General features: G+C 41.2%; 1 protein-coding gene across 1 annotated transcript in view; it reads left to right on the forward strand.

Moving 5' to 3' along the window:
* Positions 1-10823, forward strand: part of Asb9 (ankyrin repeat and SOCS box containing 9) — a 30951-nt gene that overhangs the window by 4839 nt on the left and 15289 nt on the right. The window contains exon 2 of the mRNA XM_029534404.1: positions 5394-5473. Within this exon, the coding sequence (XP_029390264.1) occupies positions 5394-5473 (80 nt within the window). The remainder of the gene's footprint in view (positions 1-5393; positions 5474-10823) is intronic.

The raw sequence follows: 10823 nt of genomic DNA on the forward strand, positions 1-10823 counted from the left end.
ATATTGAATAGGTAGGGAGAAAGTGGGCAGCCTTGCCTAGTCCCAGATTTTAGTGGGATTGCTTCGAGTTTCTCTCCATTTACTTTGATGTTGGCGATTGGTTTGCTGTAGATTGCTTTTATTATGTTTAGGTAGGGTATGGCTTGAACTCTTAATCCCACAAGGTTGGTGTTTCAATAAGAAAAGGAGAGCATTCAGAGAGGATGCTATACAGCAAGAGTCAGAGATTAGAGCACAGAATCTAGTAACCAAGGAAAGCCAAGGGTGGGCATCAGGTGTGAGAAGCTAGAGGAGGTGAGGAAGGATCCCTTCCTGGTGACTTTAGAAAGGACATGGCCTTGCTAAAGCTTTTAGTCTTCTGATAGACTTCCAGCCTTGACAACTACGAGAAAATATATTCCAATTGTAGTAAGCAAATTGGAGTAGTATGAAGTAGTTTGTTACCACATTCTAAGAAACTCCCTCACTCTACTTGTAGACAATTCACAAAATGCATCGAAGGGTAAATTAACCTTTATAATCCTACTAATTACCCATTCATTAGCCTCTACTCTTAAGTTTAAAAACAGCTGTTTTACATTTGTTCCTTGTGTGTGTGTGTGTGTGTGTGTGTGTGTGTGTGTGTGTGTGCGTACATGAGTACGTGCCTGTGGAGGTTAGAGGACAGTTTGTGTGATTAGGCTCTGTCCTTCCACTATGTAGATCCTGGGATGGAGCTCAGGGTTCCAGACTTGGTGGCAAGTATCTTTACCTGGTGAGCCATCTCTCTGACACAAGTTGGTTTCTTTTTATTTGCTTGCCTGCGAGCTCATATCTCCAGAGATACTTCTTTCTTTCCAAAATTGAGTCTACCCTATTAGAAAAAAATAATCACATTTAAGCAGAAAGCAGGCAAGCGTGGGTATTGCAAAAAAAAAAAAAAAAAGTAGTTTGTGTCTTCTGGTGGGGCACTTTTTGATATTGGGTCAATTTGGCGGGGAGGATTCTTTCTGAGGGTGTCTTGTCTCTATAAACAGAAGAGGTGAAGATGTGAAATTATGGAGAGCTGACGGGAGGAGGGTACAGAGAGGGGAAGAGGAGGAGCAGGGAGGGGAGGAAGGGAGAGGCTTGATAATGGATGGAGTATACAGGACCATCTTGCTCAAGAGTTGTCATGCTTGCTCTACCCTCCCCATAGCAGGATTCTTCTCCAGTTATGGAGTTCATGCCCCCGAATGCACCTTTGTTACATCCCAGATACTCCAGTCTCTTCAGAGCAACTTCCCCCTCCCACTTTCAACCTTGCAAAATGTTTCCTAAAATGGATTTATGCTACTGCCTTACATTTACTAAGGTTCTTGGAACTTTCTTAATAGCTCTTTTCAGAATGGAGCAATTAGTGCACTTTAAATCTCTCCTGAAATAATGGAAATCTTAGAAATTGTTCCAGAAAGTGTAATAAAAATGAAACAGCAACCTTCCTAATGTGCCACAGGCTTGATGGAGATACTTTACTTTTAAACGGTAAGTTTAATGACACTAATTGGAGGACTTGTGGAATAGTTGTGCCATGAGAGGTCCACCCCCTAGTTTACCCATAAGCTACACTGATTGATCCATGGTATTACCTCATTTGGCATCTCTTTTGTTTTTGCCAGTAAAACCAAATATAGTCCATGGATGAACCAATACTATGAATGAATACTCAGTCCATGCCAGCCAAGAGTGTGTACGATCTGCTGCTTAAAATGACTTTTAGGTTTCAAAGACTTTGGAAGGGTTGATGAAAAAGTGATAGTGTGGCCTTGGATCTCTCTGTCATACCATAGATAGTCTCCTACCATGAACATCACCCATGGTCTGATAGGAAAATAGGTCCTATCTTCTGCTTGTTCTGCTTTTTCCAGCTGGAAGTTGTTAGGGATAATGTGAGGGGGCCCTTAGGATGTAACTGGCCCTATATTGAGCCTGTAGCACATTGCCTATTCCAGGCGTGTGCCCTAGAAATGCATGGAGCAGTGTGCTCTAGGTCTTTCCTTTATTTGCTGTCACAAGGAGCAAGTCTCAGTTCAATGTTTATAGAGCAAAGGGATGTGTGGATTACTTCTACATTGCAAAATTATGATGCTTGCTTGTCCCCCTCTCCCCCTTGTTTCTTCCCTCCCTCTCTCCCTTCCCTCTTGCATGCACAATCTGTGCTGTGACAACTCGAGAAAAGTGTTATTGTGTGAATATTTCCAGTATCAGCATTTAGGTTTTTACATACTCTAGTGCCCTGAGATTTGCTGAGAGTAGAGCCATTGTATAAGGTTAACAAAGGTTTAGGCTTAGGGCCTATGTTTTTCTTCAGGGAATGAGCATGGGCTTAACAAATATCATACCAAAATGGCTTTGGAGTTAGAAGAGGAAGCCTTGTTGTATATTGTTGATGGAAATATATGCTTGGGTGGCCACTTTGGAAAATACTCCCAAGAGGCTCAATATATCATTCTTTGGAGGTAGGCACAAACAATTTAAAATCCACATTTACCCCCAAATGTGGAAGGAATATTTGTAGCAGCATTTTGCCAACCCTAAAGTGGAAACAACATAAATTGTCTTCACCCGATAAATGGTTCACTAAAATGTCATCAATCTATACGATGGGTATTTGACTAAAAATGTAGTGCTAATACATGCACTACAGGGTGGATGCAGCTTGGAGCAGTGCATTGTAGAGTTTCATTTAGATGAACTGTCCAGAATAGGCAAATCCATAAAGACAAGAAAAAGATCAATGGTTGTCGGGCTAGCACACGTGCTGATGTGGAGTGAATCTTAATGGCCATGAGATTTCTTCACAGGGTAATGAAAATAGTCTGAGACTGATTGTGGTATTGGCTGCACAAGTCTGTATTTATAAGGAAAAGCATTGGGTTGTATCCTTCCAGTGGGCAGATCTTAATGTGAGCTGTAGCTCAATGAAGATGTTCACGGGCAATCTAGAGATGGATATTAGTATTGTCAGCCTTGGGGTGTGTTTCTGAACCACACTCTCTACTTCTAAAAGACACAGGGTGTCTCTGCTCTGTAAATGCTGAATTCTGCATGATTTCAAAGCATCAAATAGACTTGGTTTTGATCTTGGGAGGAACATTATTCTGTATTTGCTGTAACAAAGAAAAATGTTTCCTTGATCAAGTAGGAGTCAAGCCCCAGATTTTAGTGTTCCTTTAATAAAATCGTTGCAGTACTTTAATGACATCTGAACAGAGTTGTAATTTAGCCCCTAAATTACCTTCCTGGTCTGGTTAGCCTGTCAAGTATTATAATCTGAGACAGCATTAAAGATGCAGAGGATTTTGACAATTGTATTTCTTAGCAGCTGAGTACTTGGAAGGAAAAAAAATAAAGAGCTAATCATTTCACACTCAGAGAGCGATTGGTGTCCAGTTGTACATGTACCAAAACCTGACTTTCAAGACCTGCCTAAAATTTTGTCTTTTCTTGGTCAAGATTTCGTGTAAATGGTGTCCTCCATTATCAGCACCTGAAGGGTGGTATTGCATGGTAAAATTCTAATTCAGAAGTCAATTTTTCTACAATCTATAATCTGAATTTAAGACTCCCCAGATAGATGCACCAGTGTTTTCCTCAAGAGAATTAGGAACCTCTGTGAAGGCTGTGAGGACACTGGGCATGTACCAAGCCCAAGATTTTTAGAGCCAGGAAAAGCCATTTCCCTTAAGGTGTTTTATCTGCAGACCTTAGTGACCCCAGGAAGAAAGCACTGGATGGGCTGCGTGTAGGCGGCCCACACAGCATCCTTTCATGTACTAAATGCTTAATGAGTCCATCTGCAAGGACAGTAATTTGCTCACTGGGACAGATTTTCCAGGGCATTGATGGCTCCAGGTGGCAGGCAGTCCTCAGCTAACACGCGTTAGGTGCAAAGTGTTCTTGTCTTTTCATGGCCTTTCGATTTGCAAGGCATTTGCAACTAGCCTTGCTCTCAGGCTCTCTCAGCCTTTAACAGCTCTTAAGTGCTCATGCAAGGAACGAGTAGCATCAGACAGTTGCACCTTGCTTGCATATCATGTGCTTATCAAAGAAAGGCAGAGCTGGAACTGATGCAGACTCAGGCAAACCTCCCCTGTTGTAGCCTCCTGCATCTGTTTGTTCTGGAAATCAGATGCAGCTTGAGATGAGGAACAAATTGGGTCTATGCTGAATTCAATTATATCTACACTTAATTACAAGGCCAGAGGAAAGCTTATTGTGTTGGATAGGGCTTACAGGCTTATTTCCTGAAAATTTGTAGTCCTCTTCTATGATGGTACTCTACATTTGCTCTTTTTAAATGCAATGCTTCTGGGATGTAAGCAAGACACTGTTTAGTGTCACGACAAGATAATAATAGCTAGTATGTATTGAGCCATGGGTACGTATATTTCTGTCTTTACCCAAAATGAAATTGAGAGTTGGAATTTGTTCACAGAGCCACTGTTCAGAAGAGATCAACTGGGTCTGAATTCGGAATGTTCTTTTAACCACATTAGCACACTGGTTAGAGGGGAGGGTCACAAATAGTGCCGTGATTTCAAGGTTAGACTGAATTCTGATTTGTGCTTAATATTGGGACAGAAGGTAACCTATAAATAAATACAGTTCTGTTTAGATTTTATTACAGGCCTAATGGTGTATGTAATTATATGATTGCTTCTATTAGTGCATGCTACTGTTTGCTGAGATGCCAAAGTTTGTGTTTCATGCAGGAAGCAAGACTGTCAAGCACAGCTAAATTCCCTAATGCTGGTAATTGGCAAAACTCTCATACAATGACATGGGCCATTTGCCTTTGAGACCAGTGTAAAAATGGGAATTCAGTCATCTACCTGCCATTCCAACATGCGTCTTTAAAATATTAATTTAAATCAAATTTGTTTTCTGAAGGATGCATAAAAACAAACATTGTATGTATTTATGAGATGCTCTTAATGGCTTGTTCCATGGACTATGGAGGTCACTTATAGATATGTCTCCGCAAATGCTGATTGTTTCCTAATGCTAAAAATATCAAAGATCTTGTACCTTTTTGAAATTTGTATTAGGAAGTTCCTATTTATAATTACCCTAGGGAGGAGTAGTGGACCACAGCATCTTGCTTCTCAATAAAATAGTGACTTAGTATTCACCAGTCAACCTTTCCTATCTCTCTTCTCATCCTAATCACCTAGCCTCTGGTGACTACTGGTCTCTTTTCCCTTTCCTGCATAGGAGCTAGATTACGTTATGCTGTTTTTCTGTGCTTGGTTGACTTCACTCATTCAACATGTTTTCCAGACTGACTCTTTGGTCCTTACTTTGGATGCCGGATGGACCTCTCAGTCCAAGTGTCTTAGCATGATGTAACTCATTTCTCCCTTTCCATGCAGATGTAGTGTCTGATTGGTCTCCTCTTCATGATGCTGCAATCCATGGATGTCTGCTGACCCTGAGGAGCCTTATCAGCCAGGTAGCTCTAAAAATAATAATAACCGTATCAAGTGTATTCCCCCCCCCCTTTTTTTTACCAGAATGATAAAAGAGAAGTCACAGAATGATAGTAGGATAGACATTTCCTCTAAGCAAAATCAGCAAAATGAGGAGACTCTCACTGTAATAATAACCCTTTCCTTCATTGTAGGCTGTCATAACGTCAGTGGTTTGTTTTGTTTGTTTGTTTATTTTGAAAACCTAAGTGCACAGTGGGAATCAAGCTAAATACTTGTTCACTGGATTACCAGCAAGTAATTCATGCCGTGTCGGTTTCTAAACAAATCGTGGTCTTATATTTATCAGGGGAGATGGTTCATTTAGTAAAGTACGGGCTGTACAAGGCTAAGGACCTGAGCAGAAATCCCAGAAACGCACCTAAAAACAACAAGTAAATAAAGTGGGGACAGTGACACATGTCTATAAGGGAGACACTCAGAGGACAGAGGTGAGCAGACCCCGGGAGCTGCAGTCTAGCCAGTTGACGAGTGTTAGGTTCAATAAGAGATCCTGGGTCAAAGGATAGGTGGTACGCAAAAGTGAAAGAGCCCTGTTGTCTCCCTCAGGCTCTATGTGCACACAATGAACACACGTGTGCCTACACAGAAGCACACACAGACTTGCAGCACATGAGCAAAGTTTCTAATGTAAAGTAGGGATTTTGAGCTGCAGCAATTTTGTCTCTCAGGGGATAATTGCTAGAACCACGTTCAGTTGTCATACTAGAGTGGTGTTAATGTATCTAGTAGGTGGAAACCACTGGTAGTGTTAAGTGTCCTACAGTGCGTAGGACTGCCTGCCTGTGTCAAGAATTAGGGAGCTCCAAAATGTCAGCATCTCAAGGACTAAAGACTCCTAGTGTAGAAGAAATGCTTGAAAATGTCTTTTAAATATGTGGTCTTAGAATTTCAGTGGCATTTTCAGTTTGGTCAAACCCCCAGTTGCCTACAACTCTCAGCAGTTTGATTTTAGTTTGCTTCTCCTTAGGTGTAATTTGCCTGTACGCACTGATTTTTGTTGGTTTTAAATTAGTAGAATCCTATGCAAAGACACCATTTAAAAAGCAGTTTACAAAGTCTTTGAAAACTTCTGTTCTCTAAAATCTCTCTCTCTCTCTCTCTCTCTCTCTCTCTCTCTCTCTCTCTCTCTCTCTCTCTTCTCTCTCTCTCTCTCTGTGCACGTGTGTGCATATGTGTGTGTGTGTCTCATACATGCTTGTGTGTAGCTAGAGGTGGAACCCAGAGCCTTTTACAGAACAATATATCTTACTCTGTTGCAATCCTGCAAAATCTATGGACTCATTATTAAAGAAAAATTTAAATTCATAAAATACAAATCCTGGACAACCTATTAATATATTGAAACAAATGTGTGATGTAATAACATGTGGACTTTTAGATTCATTTGTTAAAGTTTGAACTGTGGTTTTGAAACTGCCATGATTTCTAAGCAGGGTGAGACTTCCTTAATGATTACGATTCACTGAAGATGTCTGTGATTTCTATGGATCATAATGCTATTAATAACAGGGCACATAAAAGCAGTGAAAGATACAAGTGAGCTTAGAAAACACCTCAATTTCACAGTCCTATTTAAAAGAACAAATTCATCTATAAGAAGATTATTTCCAAAGAAAAATTTATACTACCCCAAGCCACTGCGTTAAGGTACTTTTACAAGCAGCAGCCTATTATAGATTCTATCAGATAACTTTTTAAAGGAAGTTAGTTTACTCAGGTTAAAAGAAGATTTGCGCTATTTGGATAATACAAAAAAATGATCATAGAAGCTTTTATGTGTCACTTGTTTTTTTTTTTCTTTCTGTTTTATTTTATTTTATTTTTATTTGATGTGTATGGGTATTTTGCCTACAAGTATGTTTGTGTATCATATGTATGCAGTGCATGGGGAGGACAGAAGGTGTTCGCTTCCTTGGAACTAGAGTTAGAGACAGTTTTGAGCCACCATGTTGATGCTGTGAATCGGGTCCTCTGGAAGGCTAGAAAGTGCTTTTCACTAGGGAGCCACCTCTCCAGCCCTATGTATCTCTTGTTAACAGGAATGATGCTAGTTTATATTTGATATACATGTGTTTACTGACTATCGGCTTAGAGTCAGGTCTTTATCTAAATTCTGTCAAGTCAGTTAAGTGAGTTGTCATGTTTGGACATCAATCGCCGCCTTTATAAAATGAAGCTTCCAATACCCACGTTTATTAGTCCATCTCGAAACTCAGGAGCAAATACTCATCCCAATATTCAGTGACAGGATGCAATAACCATGACTTCGTGCTAATGAATGTTTGAGTCAGTTGACATAAGCTTGAGTTGGCTGGCCTCAGCTCTAAGCGGCGACACACATGGCTCTCATCCTTCTTTGACCTCTGTCTGCCTGAGGGCTTTTCTTTTCTTGGCAAAAAAGTCTGTTGCATAGCAGGGCAAGCTGAGCCATCCAAGGACAGAATGCTTCTTCTAATTATGGCATATGCCACATCTGCTGACACTGAATTGGGTAAATCAAATCACATGACTAAGTCCAAAAGCAAGCGGTCAAGGAAGAATATATTCTGTTAACTCTCACGTACACACAGTAGTGAAAGTAGATGCGTGAATCTGACCAATGCTTTGACTAAAAGTGGCAAACACATGTACAGAACACATGATTCCTGGGTCTGTTAATGAAATGTTAAACACATGAGAGAAAACTGAATGTCTAGTGGTAGACATCAGCTCAGCAAACCCTTTGGGTACCAGAGATGGGAGTAGTCTGAGAAGTACCTGCCTTTTCTTTACCTGTATGGTGCTTACATAGCTATATTTTCTTCATGATAATTCACTGAGGTGACACAATCTGTGAGTTGTTTAACGTATCAATTCTACTTCAATTTAAAAAAAAGTTAAAAAACAACAATGGTAGTTTGTTAGGTCAGCAAAAGTAATTAAACTGCCATAGATATAACAGTGAACTTAATTTAGTGACTTTTCCTCCAGATTTTGGCTTAGAATTCTCATAGGGTACTGTTTGGGAGGAGCCTTTAAAAATTGCTGACTCATGACTGGGCCTGGTAATGCAATGTAAGATACCCCGGAGCAGAGGCAGGAGGACTATAAATTCAAGGCCAGCATAGTTTACAGACTATGTTGAATGAAGCCCAGTCTGTGCAACTCAACCCTTATGTCCCATTTTTAAAGAGGGCCAGAGTTGTATGGGAGATGGCTCAGTCGTCAAAGTACTCACAGCCCAAGCAGAAGGGCTAGAGACAGCATCCCAGAACCCATATAAATGCCGAGTGAGGATGTGGCCTACCTGTAATTGCAGCCTCAGAAGCAGAGTCGAGACCCCTTGAGCAAGCTGGCTAGCAACACTAGTCATATCAGTGAGCACTGGGTACCACTGATACACTCTCCTCCAATGACTAAGGAGGAAGAAAGATTGAGGCTCATTCAGGACATAGACCTTTGGCTTCTACAAGTAAGTCCATCTACATGCATATGTGCCCACACATGTCCACTCACACCTATGCAAACATATACACACTACCACCAACAACAACAACAATAGCAACAGCAGCACAAACATGAAAATGGAAATAAGAAACAACAACAACAAAAAAGAAGACAAAAAAGGGATTGAGATATAGCTCAGTGATAGACCACTTGGCTAGAGAATGACAGAGCCAAGGCTCAATCCTGCATAGTACAGCAATAAACCAACCACTCAAACTGCCAGCTGCACTGAGCATCCTTTCATTGTTTTGTCATTTTGCACCCTGGCTACCGGGACTTTTTGAAAGCTTCCTATATGATTCCTCCATGTAGTCAAATCCAAGCAGCTACTCAGTAAATTCTCACCACAGCAAGTAGGGAGGAGTAGAGTTTTATCCCCCAGAAAATTGAATAAGCCGACCTGCCTGTTTAGGGTTTTCTGTTGGTATGATAAAATACCATCACCAAAGGCATGGTATTTTTTTTTTTTTTTTATGGGAAGGAAAAGATTTGTTTCTTCTCTTCTTCTTTTTTTATTAGATATTTTTTCATTTACATTTCAAATACTATCCCCTTTTGTAGTTTCCTCTCCAAAAGTCCCCTATACCTTCCCCCTGCCCTGCTCCCCTAACCATCCACTCCCACTTCTTGGCCCTGGCCTTCCCCCGTGCTGGGTCATATAAAGTTTTCAAGACCACAGGGCCTCTCTTCCCAGTGATGGCCGATTAGGCCATCTTCTGCTACATGTGCAGCTAGAGACACGAGCTCTGGGGGTACTGGTTAGTTCATATTGTTGTTCCACCTATAGTGTTGCCGACCCCTTCAACTCCTTGGGTACTTTCTCGAGCTCCTCCACTGGGGGCCCTGTGTTCCATCCAATAGATGACTGTGAGCANCCACTTCTGCATTTGTCAGGCACTGGCATAGCCTCAGAAGAGATAGCTATAGCAGGGTCCTGTCAGAAAAATCTTGTTGGCATATGCAGCAGTGTCTGGGTTTGGTGGCTGTTTAGGGGATGGATCCCCAGGAGGCTTCCAGCAGTTTATCAGTGAAGAAAGTCAGGGCAGGAACCAGAAAGCAAGAACTGATGCACAGGCGACGGAGGAAGGTTACTTACTGGCTGCTACTCCTGCCTCACTCAGCCTGCTTTCTTAGAGCACTCTGGACCACTTGCTAAGACTGGCATGGCCTACAGTGAGCCCCACCCTCCCACATCAATCATCAATCAAGAAAAATGCAATAAGGCTTGTCTTCAGGTCAATCTGTTTGGGGCATTTTATTTTAAAGTTGAGGTTCCCTCTTCTGAAACTACTTTAGCTGTTGTCAAGTTGATTTAAAATTACCCAGCACCAATACCTACTGGGATCTTTAAAGGGCGAATGAAAGATCAGGACAGAAACAAGGATAATCACTTGCATTTAAGAGTTGGTAACTGGCTGAAGGCTAAATGGGAAAGAAAAAGAAATTCCAGATAGGAATGACCTGCCAGTTACTGAGTGTTAAACTTGCAGCCACCATTTTCTAGTCTTCATAAGAACCTTGCCAGGCAGGTGGAATTGTAGCCATTTTACCTATGAGCATATTGAAGCTTAGGGATAAGTCACTGACTACCGGTCATACTGCTTGGTAGGTCCTGATGCTGGTATGGGTATTCGAACTTGGCAACCACTCTGCCATCCTGAAATCCTGAGGTCTCAATTCTAGGGATCAAACATGATCTTAATGCCACTGAGAGAACTAGGATTGAGAAGGCTCTTTCCTTTCCTTTCCTTTCCTTTCCTTTCCTTTCCTTTCCTTTCCTTTCCTTTCCTTTCCTTTCCTTTCCTTTCCTTTCCTTTCCTTTCC

Source organism: Mus pahari, chromosome X, assembly GCF_900095145.1.
Source record: "Mus pahari chromosome X, PAHARI_EIJ_v1.1, whole genome shotgun sequence".
Lineage (NCBI taxonomy): Eukaryota > Metazoa > Chordata > Mammalia > Rodentia > Muridae > Mus > Mus pahari.